The sequence below is a fragment of the Ricinus communis genome, chromosome 10, assembly GCF_019578655.1.
Source record: "Ricinus communis isolate WT05 ecotype wild-type chromosome 10, ASM1957865v1, whole genome shotgun sequence".
Classification (NCBI taxonomy): Eukaryota; Viridiplantae; Streptophyta; class Magnoliopsida; order Malpighiales; family Euphorbiaceae; genus Ricinus; species Ricinus communis.
This window is the reverse complement of record NC_063265.1, coordinates 1,865,551-1,885,337: the sequence shown is the minus strand read 5'-3', so window position 1 is coordinate 1,885,337 and position 19,787 is coordinate 1,865,551. Positions and strand designations below refer to the sequence as shown.

General features: G+C 30.9%; 2 protein-coding genes across 2 annotated transcripts; both read right to left on the bottom strand.

Moving 5' to 3' along the window:
• Positions 1-494: 494 nt before the first annotated feature.
• Positions 495-11,578, bottom strand: LOC8278106 (chromatin-remodeling ATPase INO80). The gene is made up of 3 exons (XM_015728313.2): positions 11,404-11,578; positions 1,323-1,393; positions 495-776 (listed from the first exon to the last, which is right to left on the bottom strand). The coding sequence occupies exons 1-3, from the start codon at positions 11,576-11,578 to the stop codon at positions 495-497; spliced, it is 528 nt and encodes a 175-aa protein (XP_015583799.2).
• Positions 11,579-18,251: 6,673 nt separating this feature from the next.
• LOC107262440 (VQ motif-containing protein 22) lies at positions 18,252-19,432 on the bottom strand. Its single transcript, XM_015728314.3, has one exon. It carries the CDS (start codon positions 19,415-19,417, stop codon positions 18,455-18,457), a length of 963 nt encoding a protein of 320 aa, XP_015583800.2. The 5' UTR covers positions 19,418-19,432; the 3' UTR covers positions 18,252-18,454.
• Between the last annotated feature and the right edge of the window lie 355 nt (positions 19,433-19,787).

Sequence of the window (19,787 nt, the reverse complement as noted above, 5' to 3'; positions counted from 1 at the left end):
GACTCATCCTAATCTCTAAAAGCATTAGCAATAGCCTTTTGCTTTGCTTTCCACACCTTCTTATATGTCACTGTTATATTAAATTTTTTTGCCAAATGCGCTAGTATAGCTTTCACCTTAATATTTGGTTGTTTGACCAACATATTTTCAATATACCTTGATATCAAAGATGAGTCAAAGTTTCTCTGATCTTGTGATTCAGTAGGCCATTATATCTAGTAATCTCCCAAAATCCACTCGATTTCTTTATTGTTGCACGTAATCTCTATGAGCAGCTTTCTGGATGATTACAAATTATTGTAATGGTGTTGTTCTTCTTTTTTGAACTTCGAAATTGTCGGCGTACTCTCATTAAATATATTTTTGTAACTGATTTAACTGCATATCTTGACTCAAGAATATACGCCAGTGCGAATTTTAGATCCCACAACACACCATCTACATCTGATCCATCGCGAGGGAGAGTCATATCTTATATATTGACTATTTTTAAACTAGTTCGAATACATTTGTTCACTCATACTCTCAAAGCTTGGTGAACTTGTACCAATATGGTCATACAATGCTATTTCGATATTGCTATCATCTTCTTCATCCTCATCATAGTAGTTTTCTTCATTGTCCTCATCTATTGTTTCATTTTCATAACTACCATCGTCTTCTTTCTCCTCATTATTCGCCTTACATTCAATATCATAATTTTTATTATTATTTGAATCGTCATCTACGTCATCATCCTCGTTATCATTTCCATCGTCGGCAGCTCGACCCCAAACCTACGATAGTAGTTTACCTTGTCAAGAAAAGATCTTTAAGTCATATACCTTTTATGGCTATCCCATTCCTCTATTGCCTTCACCTTCTCATTTAATTACACTCTGACTACAACCACCAATTTAATTGAAATTACGGCATGGAGGTTCAATTGGTTGCATTATTTGTTCTATAGATCTACCATCGTTATATTCGACAAATAACTCCACAAATTGCAACCTCAAAAATTGATTAGCAGTATGATGGATAATCGCAATGTCATCTTCCCCCCAAAATTTGACATATTATAAATATCAAATTTCCCACCATGCAAGATCATTAGGTTAAAAAGAAAAACAAAAGTTTCAAAGACCAAATAATTGTGCAACAAAAGATTGCATACTTCTGATGGACCCCTGAGAGAGTAAAAGCATTGCTTTCCTTAGGCACAAATAATACTAAGATACCATAGCCACAATTTCTATTTTTCAAGGCCTGTTGAAACTTCAAGTTAGTAGATAGTCACACAACGCATCATATACACTACTTACTCAGTCTTGATGTTATACCTTAAATGCATCTTCATCTGTACGGTTATCTCCAACATAAATTGAAAGCATATCATCACAATTGCTTAAACCTAAAAGTAAATTTTGCTAAATTGTTATTAATGGAAAAATGTTATAAAATTAAGATTCTATAAATGATTTTTAAATATATAAAATTCATTCAATATATAATTTTAATATAATATTAATTTTTATAAATTTATTTTATTATAATTTTAAAAAATATAAAACAATACAATTTAAGAAAAATGAAGAAGTCAATATTTTCTTGAACATGTGGAATGTGGTTGCTTTCTTGGCAAAAAATATGGGATTCTCCTTTTTCCACTTTCAGTTTTAAATGGCCAACATTGCGTGTTTTACAAAGTCCTTTTTTACACGTGTTTATAGGCTCCGGTCCACATAGAATCCTGGGCCGAAATCCATGTTATAACAATGGAAAAAGCACATAAATACTAGAAAGAAGTTAGAAATTTTTTGTTCTTATGGTACATAGACAAAAACTTTATTCCTACTGAAAATCAACTCAAAATTCTATTGTTTATACCATTTTTAAAATTCCAACTTCTTTCCTATCAAATACAATTGTTTCCTTCTAAAACTAAAACTCTTACAAAACAAGAAACAAAATAAAAAAATCTACCATAAAAGCAGTAAATCTGCAACTTCAATCTCACATACAAAGTAAGAAAAAAGAAACTAGAAAATCAAAGAAAAAGCAGATTAATCAAACAAATATAACATTATGATAGCAATAAAGAAGAAATCAAGTTCGTGATACACCTGAAAATAGTTTTCAGAATTGAAATCAAACTTCAACTCATAACTGAGTAATAATGCAGGTGCTTTTAGAGTTAAACTTAGATCAAGAAGAAATTATATTAAATTATATCAAAATCGAGGTAAATAGAAAAAAACCTTCAATTGAAGTTCAATATATTTGAATACAAGAAATATATTTTTTCTAACTCTACAAAAATAACAAAAACCTATTGTACATATAATGCTATAATAAAATATTGAACGAATTACTTGTATTTATGAATTGTTTCAAATTTTTATCCGATTTTGAAGAACAGGTGTGTCAATGTATAAGTTTTCAAAATTTTATAAGATTATAAAATATATAATATACATATCTTTTTAGTTTATTAGTAGTATCTTTGATAAATTGATAGTAATGAAAATAGAGTATATCAAAAATATCTCTTTTACATAAAAAATTGTATTAACTTATGATTTTACATATATTATTTTATAATATAAATAAATATATGAAAAGATGTAGTAAAAATATATTTTAAATATCTACATAGTATGTTTTTATACAACTGAGTAATAACTTTATATATATACCAAATAATGTGAATTCTATCTATAGAGAGATGGAACCCAAATTGAGATTGAAGCTAATTTTAGGATCGTTAAATTTAGATCTATAATGATGGAATTAAAACCCTTTGATTATAAAGAAATACAAACTTTAGTTATAAAAAGATATATATCATCACAATTCCAAAAGCTTAAACGATTAAGTTTTCAAAATTGATAAAACAAGGAATTTGCAAATAATACAAGAAAACTTGAAAAGTTCACAAAGAATAAAGTAAAGAAATAATTTTATTGATAAGAAAATAGTTCATACCAGATTGATTGTCATAGGTGGTCAAATACAAGGTACTTATAGGCCTCCTGCAATCCTAAAATGACATTAGAAAAGGAATAAAATCACTTAGAAAATAATGAATTACTTCTTAAACTAAATAAGAAAAAAATAGAAATTCCTAAATAGCTAACAATCATGTGCCCCTATAATTAAGCTAGGAAATAGAAAATAAATTATTTAGGGAGTAAATCATTACTTTCTAAACAACATAAAGCAAATAAAAAATTTCTTAAAGTGAAAATAAAAGATGTTGCCCTCCCTTGTTGACTAGTCAATAAGTTTAAGTTGAAACCTTAATTACTTAAAGAGGTTACACACATGGGCTTGCTCCTGAAGTTCTCTTCGCCCAACTTACTTTCTTACTACCTTATTAGCTTGATTTGAATAATTAAGACCCAATTCGAAATAATCAAGCCCCTTAGTATTGGATCAAGCTAATAAGTTTTAGACTTAATTTTAGAGTTGACTCACAATGGCTTATAGCGTCTTGAATCTAAATATTCTTGATAATTCCAACAAGTGCTTCCTTCATCTTCTTGGTTTTTGATTTTGTAATTAGTCCTTCTTAGATGCTTAAAGGCTCTTGGCCTCTTGAAGTATATGGACTCTTAACCTTGGTCACATCAACTCATGCAAATGTTCAATTTTTCTTTTATTGAAGGAACATGGTATTAGATATGAGTTGACTAGGTCACAACTTAACTCGTCAATTGATGCTAAAATTTTTGGTTCTCATTCAAATGCAACATTGATAAAGGCTCGTATTAGCTATAGGTCTATTTTCAATTTTCTAGTACAACCAGTCAGTTTGTTCTGGGTCTAATAATAATATATTTGACCTATAAATATTTTTGGACCCAAGCCTAATAATAAAGGCCTAAGATTGTAAGTCCATAATAATTGATTAATTTAATTAATTAAAGCAATCCGGTTGATGAATCTATCATGTGGAAAATGTGGGAAGAAGTTTTGCATAGTTATTTCCACTTTGTACCTTAATTTCCTAAATAAAAAAGATAATAGGTGAGGGAGTAGATCCCTAAGAAAAATGAAACTTGGAGATCCCTATAAAAGCATATGCAAACCAATTATAGAAGGAGAAGACCAAAAACAACAACACTACTGCAAAACTCAAATATTTAAGCACAAATTCTTTGGAAGTACTTTTAGTTTCCAGCAAACTACTTCTTTCAATCATTTCTTTATATTTATTTCAAATATGAGTTGTTTATGAAAATTTTCAGCAATTAAATACAAGTCCTTCAGCTTACTTATTTGCAATTATTTACTGCTATTCAACTTTAATTCTTGTGGTGGCACTTAAGGATCTAAGAAAAATATTAAAAGAGCCTAGGAATGCACAAAATCTTATTAGAAAGTCAATGTAAGGCACATTTATTACAAATGGTTCATGTAGCTACACACATGGCACGCTAACATTTCAATTTTCACCAAACATGACTATGGTCCCAATTCTCATGGCATCCAAAACTAGAAGTATTACTAAAAGTATGTTATGGGGCTTTAAGACATCAAAGTCACTGCTAATGAAGTAGGATAAGAAAGTTTCATTCCTTGAGGAAAAAATTAAAAGAACCATGGCGTCTCAAGATATTCAGCTATATGAGGTGTTAGTATCCCTAATAGGAAGTGTTATTCTTAGGGCAAAATGATGTCTTACCTCTAGTTCAAATTTTTAATACTAATAACTCTATGACTAATATTTTCAGGATACAAGTAGATGCTACTCGCAAGTATATGGAAAAGGTTAACAATAATCTTGTAGAGAGTCAAAAGAAAGTAACTAATAATTTGATGCAGCAATTTAGCACACCATGGCTAACATTGATGAAAGAGTTACTTCAACTTTACCTCAGATAACTCCTAAGCCACGAGGCCAAAATGTCTTGTCATAGGCAATGGGACAAAATGTAGAGCAAGGGGGCAATCTTCCACTAGTTCTCAAGAGAAAAATGATGCTAAGACTCCAAGCTCCACTAATTCCAAATGAGAGATATGTTCACTCTTATAAGAGAGATGAAGGCTTAACAAGAGGAGTTGCACCTGTTGACCACTATAAAACTGATGCTACCACACATAAGGTATGTTGATGGGAAGTACTTGAAGAAATACTTCCTCACCATATGGAAAATGATGAAAAAAATGAAAGTTGGAGTTTGAAGCCAAACGATGGCCATAAAAATGACCTTAACATAATATTTCTACTACTTTCATAATCTATGTAAAGCCAAATATGACCATTTTCTTAAGATAATATTATTTTTCTATTTTATGTATATTTTATTTCCTTGCAAGTTGGCTTTACAACTATTAATTAAAATTTAATAAAAGTATGCCTCATGGTCAATTTTTTTCTATCCTTATGTATTCCTATTTGTGATATAGCTAGCAAATAAGAAAGAAATAACTGAAAAGAATGCAGAATGAAGCAAGACACATGAATGCATGATGCAAAGTGGTTGTAATTGTAAGTGTGCAAAGGTACCGTGGTTTAGCTACATGGCACAAGTAATATGGCTATAGTGCATGTGTGTTATATTTAAAATGATATGGTTGCATAAAGTGGCAAAAGACTTGAAGCCATTCTCTCAGTAAGAGCAAAGAATATATAATGCATAGAAGAGGAGGAAAAGTTCAGTTCATTATAAAGTAAATTATAACACCAAAAACAGAAATAAATTACCTCTACAACAGCAGCATCAGAAGAACTCTATCTCTACATGATGAATGATGATGAGCTAAGCCTGATCCATAATTGCAAAACAAACAAACATGTGCACACATTTTTATTATTTAAATTGTTAGAAATTTTAAGGATAAACATCTGATTATATAGGTATGTGAAAACTGAGCATGTTAGGATCTAAAAATATTTTATTGGTTCTAGAAATATATATTTTTTCAAGGTACAAATATGTGCAAGTCCAATAAAATATTTAAGATGGAGCCCTAAGTAGTTCCTCAAATTAAAAATATTCTTGGGGATCCAATAATACTTTAAAGTATTTTAAGTCGGGAGCCTCAAGTAATTCCTTAAGTTAGAAGTGTGCTTTGGGATCCAGTAATACTTTAAAATATTTTAAGTCATGAGCCTCAAGTAGTTTTTCTAAGTTAAAAATGTACTTGGAGGATTGATAGTACTCCAATATGAAATTGCTAAGTAAAACTAGTTCTTGGCACTATAATTTTATCTATCGGGTTTTCTAAGTTAACCGGTAATAGGGGCAGCAGTTTTGGGCACGCACCCAAGTGTCTATAGCGACTATGGCACTGTAAGGCTTTTCAACCATATAGGGAACACGCTAACTAATCATCGAGATTAGAGCAGAGATAGGAATCGCCATCTGGATAATTATCGAGACACTTATACTAATTAGTGGCATTTCTCAGATTCCATAGGGAAGCTTATGCCACAGAGTCTAGAGATGAATATGGAAGCAAACTTTCTTATTTTTATATATTAGTCTTTAAATTTATTGTTTAACAAAGTATTCCCTATGAATGTAAATAGTTTATAAACAAGCATGCCAAAACAACACGAAATACACTTAAGTTTGGCCCATTTTATTCAAGCCCAGCCCATATTAAGTTGTTAATCTAACTTATTACTAATTATCTGTAAGGCCCATCCAGTCTAGCCCAATTACATGTTATGCTCTTTGGATTCCAGCCTTTACACCTAATGGACTACTTGCTATGGGAAGGCCTATTCACTATGATCTCAACCCTAACTAAGTTCAAACTCTAACTAAATATACCAAAGCCCACTAGTCTACTTGGATTTTAGGGTTTCAGGCTCGATTAAGGTTGATTAGCCTATTAGGCTACCAAATTCATGTTAGACCAGCTTTTAGCCCTAAGTCTATGTGGCCCATTTTAATTAATCAGTCATTTAATCATGGCTCGATTAAGGTTGATTAGCCTATTACGCTACCAAATTTATGTTAGACCAGCTTTTAGCCCTAAGTCTATGTGGCCCATTTTAATTAATCAGTCATTTAATCATGTAGTGGGTTAACATAAAACAAAGCAGAAGAAAAGGCCTAATTATTACAACCCGCTTACAACTATGATTGTGAAACTGAAAGACCTAAAACTATACAGAGGTCGAGAATACATCAAAATACACCAAAATTATACAAAATAGGTGTTTGGCTAGATCAACTGACTGACTATGCATGAAGAGCCAATCAGCTCAACATATAGCCAATTGGCTCTACATTAAGCCAATCAGCTCTAGGGTCTCAAGGCAGGTTCTATTCGATTTTTCTTCAATCGCCAGTACAATCTCGCATCCCTAAAGCATATTTCCACATGCGTAGATGTGAAGAAATTAATTAGAATGAGATAAAATAGACCAAAATATCAAAATAAAAGTTATAGAAGCCAAATAAAATTCTAAATCATTAAAAACCCTAACTCTTATAATTTTTTATTAGGCTTAATTACTTATTCATATTAACAAATAGATCTAAATATTAACCCTATGATATGTTTTTAATTAAATCTAAAAATCCTAATTAGTAAACATCAAATCTCAAAATAAAATCCTAAGTTCTTAATATCAGATTCAAAACCCTATAAACATGCATATTAATAGAAACCTAATCATATTTATCAGAGATCGAAATCCTAATCATGCTTCTAAGAACAAATAATAATAAAAACAAGAAGGATTGAAAGAACCGATTTTTATTGGATGCAAATGTATGGTTGAAGGAATCCTCAAGTTGTCACCGTGGATGTTGGATCTGCAAGTCTCGGGCGATGAGGATACGGTTGAATAAGAAACTAGGTAGGAATCCAGAACTGGATATGGCTTTGTGAAATCTTTTGTCGATTGAAAAGAAGGTCCCAAAAACATTCTTTCTTAAGTACCTTATTTCCCAAAATCATCCTTTCTTAAGTGACTTAGATTTTTGAATATTAACTACGATCAATATTGCTTTTTCTTTTGTTTTCTTTTAATTTTATCTCTTTTTCTTCTTTCTCAGTGTTACTTCTCTCTTAATTTCACTTACCGTTGAGTTTTAATTCTTGATTCCTTCCTAAAACCCTAAACACCTTTTTCTATTTATAGAAGTAGGGTATCAAAGGAAATCCTAGAGAGAGGGACAAATTTTAGAAAATATCGATAAATATCTTATTTTATTATAATTATCAATAAAATAATGATTATCCTCAAGAAAATCTTCTAGAATCTGTATCTGGACGTAAAATCGTCTGAAAGAACAATGTCGGGGTGTCAAAATCCAATCGGATCTATGAAGAGCCATTGGCTCTATGTAGGAAGTTTTAAAATTTGCAGTTTAGTCCCTGATTTTGTAAATATTATTATTTTGACCCTCAAACTTAATGTTTCTAACAATTAGGTCCAAATTGATTTCAAAAAGATAATTTCAGCTAGATTGACTGCGACCCTATCCTTAGATTCGCCTATTCTTCACTTCCCGAGATCCGAGAAGGCAGTAACTTTCATCATAGGATTTTCTATTTTTTTCTCGATATCTAGATCTAAAAAAGGGGTGGTGACATGTAATATTTTAATATGAGATCCTAAGTAAAACTAGTTCTTGGCGCTCTAATTTTTTCTATCCAGTTCCCTTCTTTAACCGATATTATTTTAATTCGAAAGCTCCAAGTTGGAAATGTTCTTGAGATCTAAGATATTTTCGTTCCAGAGCCCCAAATAAATTGGGTACTTGGGGATCAAAGTCTCAAGTTGAAAATGTTCTTGGAAAATCGATAAGATTTTATGTGAGATCTCAAAATAAGTTTATCCTTGAAAATCCAAATTTTAAATTTTAAGTAACCAAAGACAGATTTTAACTTTGGGCTCCAAAATGAAATTATTCTAGCTCCTAAAGTAAAAATTAGTCATTTTTATGCAATTTCTGAGTGTTTGAAAAGCTAATATTTTCCACACATATCAGGCTACATTTTAATTTTTTTTTAGCAATTTAAATCTAATTATGCATAATTACTAAGAAATAGACATATAAAATAAAAAAATTTGGGTAAATTTTATTTTTGTGAATCTTTTTCTCTCATAAACTTAGAGAGATTTTGTCCTTTGCAGGTCGTACTTTCCAATATCAAAGTTTGGACTCTACACAGATAGTTATCTATTTTCTACCTAAGGATCATTAACAGAACGAGAAGGTTTAGTTTGTTGAGAAGTGAACAAGTTGTCAAGTCGAATAACGTGTGATGGCTAGTGTGAAGCGACAACAAATTGTTACCAGCATATGGGGGGTTGAAAAGGAGATTTGAGAATGAAAATGAAAAGTGTAATTTGAAGGCACTTGGGCTGAAAACTCCTATCCATTAGGAAATGGAAGTTTTCATATATATAGCCTCACACACACATACAGATATATACATGATAAGGTAATTTTTGGCCTATAATTGTTTTTAGACCCAAGCTGTCACGATTCGACCTGTGGGCCTGTGACTGGCACTAGGGAATGGGTAGGCGTAAGGCCACCAAATCCCTTAGTAAGCCTGACCATTCACTAACTTAATTAATTCTCATATAATAGTACTGATGTCACAATTTATCTTAACCAATAAATTCTACATATTTAATTCAGTCTGTCAATATAATTTGGCAAGACCCTAGACTACATAAAATTACAACTGATAAGTCTAAAATTTCTACTGCGGAGAATCTAAAATTTTTACAAGTCAAACATACCAAAATCAAATACAACAACCCGATGATGAAGGAGTCGGGCTGCTAGATAAGAACTGCAGAAAGACTGACAATTACCTGAAAAGCAGTAAAATTGAGATTATCAGTCTCGAGAGTGAGTTAAAATCATATATCCCAAAAACAAATATAAACACTTCAATAAAATAATTGCTTAATTTAGAATAAAAATCCATGTCATGCTATGCTTCTATAAAATAAAATAAAATAAAATAATTTTTTTATTTCATACCACGGTACGTAGTACCTCAACAGAACCCTAATCCCAACATTAACATCTCGACTCTCTCATTCTAACAGAACTGGCGCCCAGAGAGCGAAGCTCGACCAGGGTCCTTAAATCTAGTTCAGTCACTTAATTATCACTAACTCTCTTAGCCTTTCAGCTCTCTTACTCCAATAAGACTGGCGGCCAGAGAGCGAAGCTCGACTAGGGTCCTTAACTCTAGTCTGATCACTTAGGTGTCCAAATAAGCCAGCGCCCAGAGAGCAACGCTCGACCAGGGACCTTTACTCCGGCAAACACACTCTACTCAGCCTAGAGAGCAATGCTCGACCAGGGCAATTTACCTTTTTAAATTTACCCTTTGTTCCTTTTTATTATCAGTCTCGAATTCATACCGGTGCAACTCAGCAAATAATATGTTCTATTGCCGTCTCATCCCGAGCCATCATGCAATAATAAATTCAATGATGGAGAACATGAAATATATGAATAGTAATTAAACAAATAATTTAAACTTGCAATCAATTAATCACAATCGCTCTTTAAAATCTGCGCATGACACGTGCATAACAGATATATGACTTTAACTCACACATCTGACGACCTCCTAGTTCTGCTCTAATGCCTTAGGTGGAGCGAGCCGAACTGACGGATTATCTATTCACGGAAAACAATTAATTAATAATGTTGAAACATTTGACAATTAATCCTAAATGTAGACTCCTAGAACTGACAGTCTAAGAATCTCGACTTGGAAGAATTTTACCGAAAATCCAGCAGAACCTTCTCTAAATTACAGATATTTACCCCCCGTATAACGGGTCCAGGACTTGTCAAAAAACACTTCAAATGTACAGCGATTAATAAATAGGAGTTGGGCCACCAAAATTGTATTAATTTTTTCGACTTCGTAACACAACAAAAACACGACTATTGGCAGACAGTCCGACAATTTATTTTAACTAACAATATTTCTAAGGCTCAACTCATTTCAATAATCACATAAATTTTTTCAATAAATTCTAAAATCAACGGGCGAGAGAATTACCGAGACGCTTGATCGCTCAACCGACTCGCCTCCAGCCATCGGAGTCCGATCGATGATTCGAACGCACCAACGGACTCAAAATGACGTGACTGATGATGATCCCCGCTTCCGATCTTCCGATCCGATCCCTGATCATTCGAAGAGATTTACGAACGATCTCGGCTGTCGATTTTCAAACGGAGTCCGATCACTGCAAAATTAGTGTCATTGAAAAGCTTGGGACTCGGGAAATTCATCCATGAAATTCGATTAGCCATAACTCGCCGGAGATGGCCGATAAAACTTGAAAACCAAGTTGCCTACACAACGATTCCTTTATCGGATCTCACTTCTTCGGCCACCATTGCTAATGCTGTTACCCCCAAATAGAAGCCCACTCTCAGGCGAGTTGATTGCCATTAGATGCACCTGTCGCCATCGCCGGAAAAGCCATGAATAGTGTTGAAGAAGTTGTTGTCCTCTTGTAGGTTTTCTCGCTGCCCATCGCCGTTGGAGCTGCTGTACTCACTGGCGCCTCCTCCTTCTCCGACCAACTCCATTGCACCTTAAACGAGCTCACCTCCCATCCGCCATTAATGGCCATCCCCAAGCTCCCTCTCTCCTCTTTCTTCTTCTTCTTCTTCTTCTTCTTCTTCTTCTTCTTTCTTTCCTTATCGGTAATTAGTCCCTTAACTTTTCTTTTTACCATTTAGCCCCTCAACTTTTTAATTACTAACAATTTCATCCAGCAAAATTTTCAATTAACCCTTAAAATTTTCTTTAGCTTTTCAATTAAACTCCTAACTATTTAATTTGGGCCAAATTAGAATTATTGAAAATATACAATTACATATTTACCTTTGCTTTTAAATGTAAAATTATCAAAAAGCCATTGCCAACATATTTAGTTACAAAAATACCAAACATATAAATTTTCATTAAAACCCCATATTAATAAAATTATACTTTTAATTAATCCTTATTCCAAATTAAATTTCCAATTTAATCCTAACACACAATTAATTTAATTAATCAATTGCTAAATAGTTTTCAATTAAAATTTAACACCATTAGCTAATTAAAAATGCCATTTTCCTCAATAATTCTCTTATAAAATATCCTTTACTGATTCTTCCATAACTCTCAAGTATAGAATTTTATTTTATATATATTTGGGAAAAATATTGGATGACCAAAAATATAATTTATTTCTCAAAGAATTTATTTAATTAATTTCTTAAAAATCAAACTAATTGGATATAGAAAATAATTCCCTTATTTGTTTAGCATTAAAATTCTATTTAAATCATTCCAATTAAACCAAATAAAAATAAAGTAAAATTAATTTAAATAAAAACTTATTTATTAATTATTATTTATATTATCATTATTAAAAGAAATTACGGGTATTACATTAGCCTAATAACAAACATATATGATTGTAAGTCCATATTAATTAATTAGTTAATAATTAAGAAAAATAGTTGATGAATCTAGCACATAGAAGAAATGAGAAGAAATTATGCACAGTTATCCCCATTTTGTACCTAAATTCTCCAAGTAAAGGAGATAATAGGGCAAACAATAACAACAACACTACTGCAAAATTCAAATATTTAAGCACAAATGCTCTACAAGTACTTTTAGTTTTCAACAAATTATTTCTTTCAATTATTTTTTATATTTATTCCAAATATCGGTTGTTTATGTAAATTTTTAGCAATTTAAATACAAGTTCTTCAGTTTACTTATTTGCAATCATTTACTGCTATTCAATTTTAATTATTATGGTATCACTTGAAAATTTAAACAAACTATCAAGTGAGCTTATATATTCATAAAATATGATTAGAAAGTCAACTTAAGGTGCATTTATTACAAGCGTTTTGTATACTCGCACATGTGGCATGCTCAATATTATTTTCTTCAAAACACAATATTATAAACTAAAGGCATATTTTATATATGCAACTTAAAAGACTAAGTATTCTATAATATAATAACTAAGGAACTAAAATCTAACAATAATATAATTTCAAGTATAAAACGCAAATTGGTAGGATCAAGTAAAGTTTAGAAATTTACTCTTTATGATTTGACCTTTTTATACTCGAGAAACATATACTTTTATATCAAAGAAGTAATATGTATTTTTTAGATACATTTAATATCTTTTACTTTCTATATTATAAATATTTTAATAGAAATATAGTTTTTTATAAAATAAGTATTTTTAAGCAGTTTAGCATCTAAATAGATATTTTGTGATCATAAAAAATTGTTAGAATATATATTTTTAAGAATTTAAAAATAATTTTTAAATAAAATTTTAAGATATCTATAAATCTTATAATGCATTGTTAGATGGCGCATCGCTTATACAATCATTAATTTAACAATAGTTTATATTAAATATATACAAATCTAGATAAGAAATAATATAAATATAAATACGTATTTAGAAAATATTAAGAAAATAAAATATGTAATACTTTTTTTATACAATTTTATTTTCCTCAAAATAAAAATGTGCTAAATCACTGAATAATTTTTTATAATTTTAACCTATAAATAATACATTTTTAACTAAGATATAAGTTACTAACTCATATATTTGAGGTCTCTTTTAAGTTTTCCCTTTTCTTTTACGGATTTACAAAACTAGGATTGTTGATTCTTCATTACAAAGAGTATAAATTAGTGCCAGTAACGATTACATTGTAAAAATTTTGTGAGTTGATTCATATTAGAAAATTCAGTACTTACCATATTTAATTTTTCTTTCTTTTTTGGTTTATAAAAAATAAAAAAGTGAAAATTTGAATAAGTTTTGAACTTCTTCTGTAATATTCTCAATGTTGCCACGTCATTTGACTTATTTGACTGCCCAAAACATAAAATTTTTAGGCACTTTAAGCCATCTCATGTCCATATAAGAGCAAATTTCCATACCCAATTCACACCTTTTACCTTATGTACACTTCCCTTTCAAAAATTATTTACCTACATTAGGTTTATATTTTTATTATATATTCGATTGATACATGAGTGATACATATTTAATAATCTTAAATAATTATACATAGGGAAAACGATCCCATATATTTCAATCTTTAACTATTTTCTCAAATCTACCCTCACTTTTAAAACATATCAATTTGGTCCACCATGTTTGCGTCTTATATCATTCCTACCCACCCGTGTTTTGGCGTGTGCCACTAATGACATGGTATCCACATGTTGCTTTGGTTTGTCTATGTGGTTGCTCTGCTTTGTCTACGTGGCTGAGGACATATAGTGCCTCAAAACTCACCGTTTTGTCTCTATTACTTCCCCAATTTTTTCTCCAATTGTATCCCCAATTCTAATTTCTAGGGTTTCTAATTACAATACAACTAATAACTTTCATAACCCAAATTGTTAAATTAATGTCGCTTCGTTTCTGTTTTATTTTTGCTATTTGTTAATTCTTGAAGAAATTATTTAGGTTGCAGTTGCAGAAACATCACTGATATAAAATGCTTCTCAATTTTGCAGGAAAAAGAGGGGAGGGTAGGATTCCTCTAGACTGGGAAACGAGGCTAAAAGTTGTAATTGGTGCACACAGAATGGGGGTAAACTAGTCCATGGAAACATCAAAGCCTCGAATATTTTCCTCAACTCCTAAGGGTATGGTTGCATATCAGATGTTGGATTGGCTACATTGATGAGCTCAATGCCCCCACTAGTGATGAGGGCCGCGAGTTCTGCGGGCTCTGTAAGTAATGTGACACGAGGAAAGCAACTCATGCGTCTGATGTCTATAGATTTGGGGTCTTGCTGCTTGAACTTCTGACAGGAAAATCTCCAACACATGCAACACTTGGTGATGAGGTTATTAGTTGTATTGTAATTAGAAACCCTAGAAATTAGAATTGATGATAGAATTGGGGAATAATAGGGGACGAAACGGTGAGTTTTGAGACACTTCTATGTCCTCAGCCACGTAGACAAAGCAGAGCAACCACGTAGACAAACCAGAGTAACGTGTGGACGCTATGTCATTAGTGGCACACGCCAAAACACGGGTGGGTAGGAATGATATAAGACGCAAACATGGTGGACCAAATTGATACGTTTTAAAGGTGAGGGTAGATTTGAGAAAATGATTAAAAATCATGGTATCTGAGATCGTTTTCCCTTATATATATTACTGAAATTTCTTTTATTTCATTTTTTTTGTCATACTTTTCTTTATTATTTAATTTTAGAATTGTTGTTTGATCCTCTCTCACAATCCTTCTTCCTTAATATCTCATAATTTTTTTTAGATAATTATAAAATAAAAGAGCTTCTAACTCTGATCTAAATTCTTCTGAACTAATTTGTACTTATAATTTAAGTTAATCTGTTTAGATTAGTCTAGATCTTTAGATTTAGTTTTATCAATTGATGTTGATTTTGGTGGTCTGACCCATTCCAAGAGCCGAAGGTATTACACTAAGTAATTCTTCAGTGGATCTCTTTAATCTTGATAGATCTAGACTTTGTGGCATGTACAAGCTATTTATTTGGTAAAATACTAGAGAAATTAACTATAGTTAGCTCTTGAATCACATCATGAATAAAGATCGACTACAAAAAGGTTTATTCTACATATTAAAAATTAATAAAAATGATCAAATAATCTATAGTTTAAAATTTGTGCTTAAGTAATTAGGCCAGATAAATGCTACAAACTTAACATGATTATGACGTCTGGCTAACTTAATTTCTTACCGCACAAGTTATTAACATTTTTGTAAGATGCACGTGTTTGAAATGAGCTAATCACTAAAACTAATATATGGAAATTACAGGTGTGATATATAATCATATTCATATAGCCAATTAGAGATTGATATAATCTTAGTGAATCAAAAAGCACTATCAAATTTGTAGAAGATGAGATTAGAAAGGGTATATTTGACTTTGTAAAGTGCATTTATTCCCTTCCTACGCGAGTGGACCCCATGATTGCTGCCCACATTCACCCCCTCTTCCCAACCCATTTCTCACTCGAATCAATCCCTTTCCCATTCTGTCAATGTCCGATTGTTTCTAAATATTTACATGACGTACAACTTTCTTTTGTTTTCCTACCAAGGTTTTAATTAATTTCAAATAAATTACCCTATTCTTATAATTATTTTATCTAATATTCTTATAAAATTCGAAACTGCATATAATTTTAACAAATAAACATAATTTTAATACTTGATAAGGACATTTATTATTTATATTTATTGTATTTTAGTATTAAATTATATTAATATAATGAGTACTTTTTCCAGTTGACAAATCATTTTAATTCTAAAAAATAATAAGTAATATTGAAAACAAAAAATATATATAAAATTTAAAAATTCTATTAGGAAGACTTTTGATTTTTATATTATCTATTATACCATTTATTCAATTTTTATTATTTGTATGTAATTTATGATTACTTAAATTTTATATATATAGTTTCTTTTGAATAAAATACTGCAAATATAATTTTTAAAAATAAAATATATTTACAACTAAAATAATAGTAACATTTCATGCAATTAACTTACCATTAGTCTGCCTCATATGATTGAATTGTATTATTAAATTTCTAAATGTCATTAAAATTTTAGAAAGTTCTCATTAATTAATCTTTTAAAATTCTAATCTTAAATAGTAAAGATAATTCTCTAGTTAGACAATAATTTCCTATCCCAAAAAATTAATATTATTAAAACAAGTTTAACTGTATTATTCATTAATAAATTACCTTTAAACATAATATGCTATGCAAACGTTTACAGATGTACATACATATAGACATATATGTATATATATATATATATATATATTGTTTATATGTTTCAATTCTTGAAGTCCATAGTAATGGGCTGACAAAAGAATTTTCTTATTCTTGTAAAAGAGTGGAGCTGTAAATGTAAACCCTATTTTGGATAGTCCCCTACTTCTTTTGACTTTTTAAGCAGCACTAACAACAATAATAATTAAATAATTACTATTCTATAACTTAATAATTATTATAAATTTTACATAAAAATAATTTTTTCTAATTATAAAATTAAATTTAATAGAATCTTCAATATTTAATGTTTATTTATTATATTTTAAAAACTTATTGTAAGTTAGATATTTTTAAATATTTTTTCTATTTTTTAAATATTTTAAAATTTTATTACTGTAATAATATAAAAAATTTATAAAAATATTTATTAATTAACTTTAGTATTATATAAGTTAATCCTATCAATATAATTGATATTATTATTTTTTTAAATTAAAAACTATTATATAACTAAAATTTAGTTTACTAGTGAATATAATATTAAAAATATATTTTAAAATATTAAATTTTAATCATTATTTAATTAAAAAGTTAATTTTTAATTAATACAATATTAAAATATAATTAATAAATTAATTTTAAGATAAAATTAAAATCATTATCCAACTAGAAAATTAATTTGTTAGCTAATATATTATTAAAATATAATTAATATACTAATTTTTAAGATTAAAATTATTATATTAGGAATATAATTTATTAACAAATAAATTAATAAAAATTATAAAATTATTTAAAAATTTAAATTATATATGTCAAAAATAAAATACATATTAAATTAAAATATTATACATTAAAATATTAACGCACGTATTAAAAAAATTCTAATCTTAATACTATATATATAACACAAAAAGGAGATTTATACAGTATACTAGCATATATAGCCTAATCAGATTGTAAGGATATCTCGATTTATAAATTCATAATTTAAAAAATTATTTTAATACCGATAATTATTTTGAGTAAAATTAAAACACGTGTGCATACGCCCAATTTATTATTACGTTCTTCTTTCTTGTAGCTGCTGATGTCGGTGTGGCTGTTGTTATTTGATTTAATTTTTCCTCGAACAAATAGAGGTAGATTTCAGTTTAAAATTAAATTTGAGTTAAGACATATCGTATTAAATATTTAGGCGCTGCTGTTATTATGTTTAGCGACAATTTGACCGAGATGCACTAGGGTTGAATTATTTATGCAATTCTGACCATAAATATATAGATAGCTTAGATTTGAAATTATATAACTAACAAAATCAAGCAGAGTTGTGTTCACTTATGTTATAAAATAGTCTATGGAGGCCTCTCAAGCAATTCCTACTGTGGCCCATGGTTTCCAGGAACACATTCTAGATGCACTTAACAACTCCTACCGAAAGCCAGAATAAGAAATGAAACAAAAAGAAAAAAATTATAAATATTATATATTAAATTTAAAAAAAGAAGAAAGAAACATGTGGATCTTAGCCATAGCCACATTAGAGAGTCTAATAAAACAAGAAATTGCTACCAAGAAGGTGTAAGTAGCACGATATTTACAATAATTGGTCAATGGTTGTCTCTCTTTAGGACAAGTCAGTGCCTAACTTTGTTGCTTATGTCCCTCTCAAAACAAGAAGCTATTGCTTCTGTTCTCATTGGAGGAAGAAGATGGAGGCGGTCTAGAAGGCGGAGGAAGAGAAGGAGCAGCAGCCACCACCGTTGAGGAAACACCATCCATCAATGGACCATTTGAGACCTCCATCCCTGCACCAGACCTAGGATTTCCAAGTCTTTGGAAAAATACATGATCACCATGACTGGGAGTGTTGCTGTTATTATTGCCCATTGAAAACATATAAGATGGTTGGCTTGGTTGCTGGTATTGTTGCTGCTGCTGCTGATATTGGAGATGAAACCCTCCGGGAACCATAACTCCACTAGGGTTAACATGGGTTTGGCGTGGATTCAGTGCGAAACTAAAATTTGGAGCATTAATCTGTGAACCTGAACCAAAAGGAGCACTAGGTCCGCCAGTGAACTGCTGCACCATAGCTCTAAAATTTGTGGTATCTGTATTGAGTAACGTTGTAGGAGTTCTCCTTGATGCTCTAGACCTTCTACGCACTGGCTTGGATACACGGCCTTCAGGGCTCAAATTTCCAGCTCGAGGTGAGCTAGAATTGCCCGAAATAAATGGGTTCTGGGTGGCGGTGGCGGCAGTGGAGGTGACTGTGGTAGTAACCACGGTGGCATCGGAGAGTCCATCGCTGCCACCTCCAGAGACAAACATGGTACGGTTAGGAGGCACCATTTGGTTTTGCTGATGGTGATGATTATAGAATTGGCCCCAATGATCACTAGGACTGGACATGGTTTCACTCATGGCCTCTGCAGACACACAAGAAAACTGTATGTGTGTCTTATTTCTTAGGTCTGTTAAAAGGAAAGAAAGTGAGCTTAAGGTTGCGCTATTTAAGGTGGTTTTCTTTTCAAACCGGTCAAAAGTAAAGACTAATGCGGAGAAATCCTGGCCGTTTATTTGCGATTCCCATCCACAGAAGTGGGCACGTGAGATATCACGTGACATGTAGTATTAGAGGGGTTCCACTTTTCCTTCTGGAAAGTCTTCGAATAGGTTTTTTATTCTTTCAATTGCATTGCATGGTTCCTGGAAGCAACATTACAAATGGTGAGAGGGAGGCAGGTGTTTTTATCAATGATGACGTCATCGTCAAAGTGGCCACCTTGGCTTTGAATACTTTTTGGTGGGTTGGTGACATGCATTAGGCGACTTGAACAGTCTTGGAACATGAATATTATTCATTCCACACAGCAAAGGAAACAGCTATGTAGTTTCCCTTCCACCAGCTGCTACATCTTTAAACAGCCATCCATGAATTACAGCCATGGCCCAGACCATACCATTTTAAGGTTGTGCGAACAGTTTTCTCTCCAAC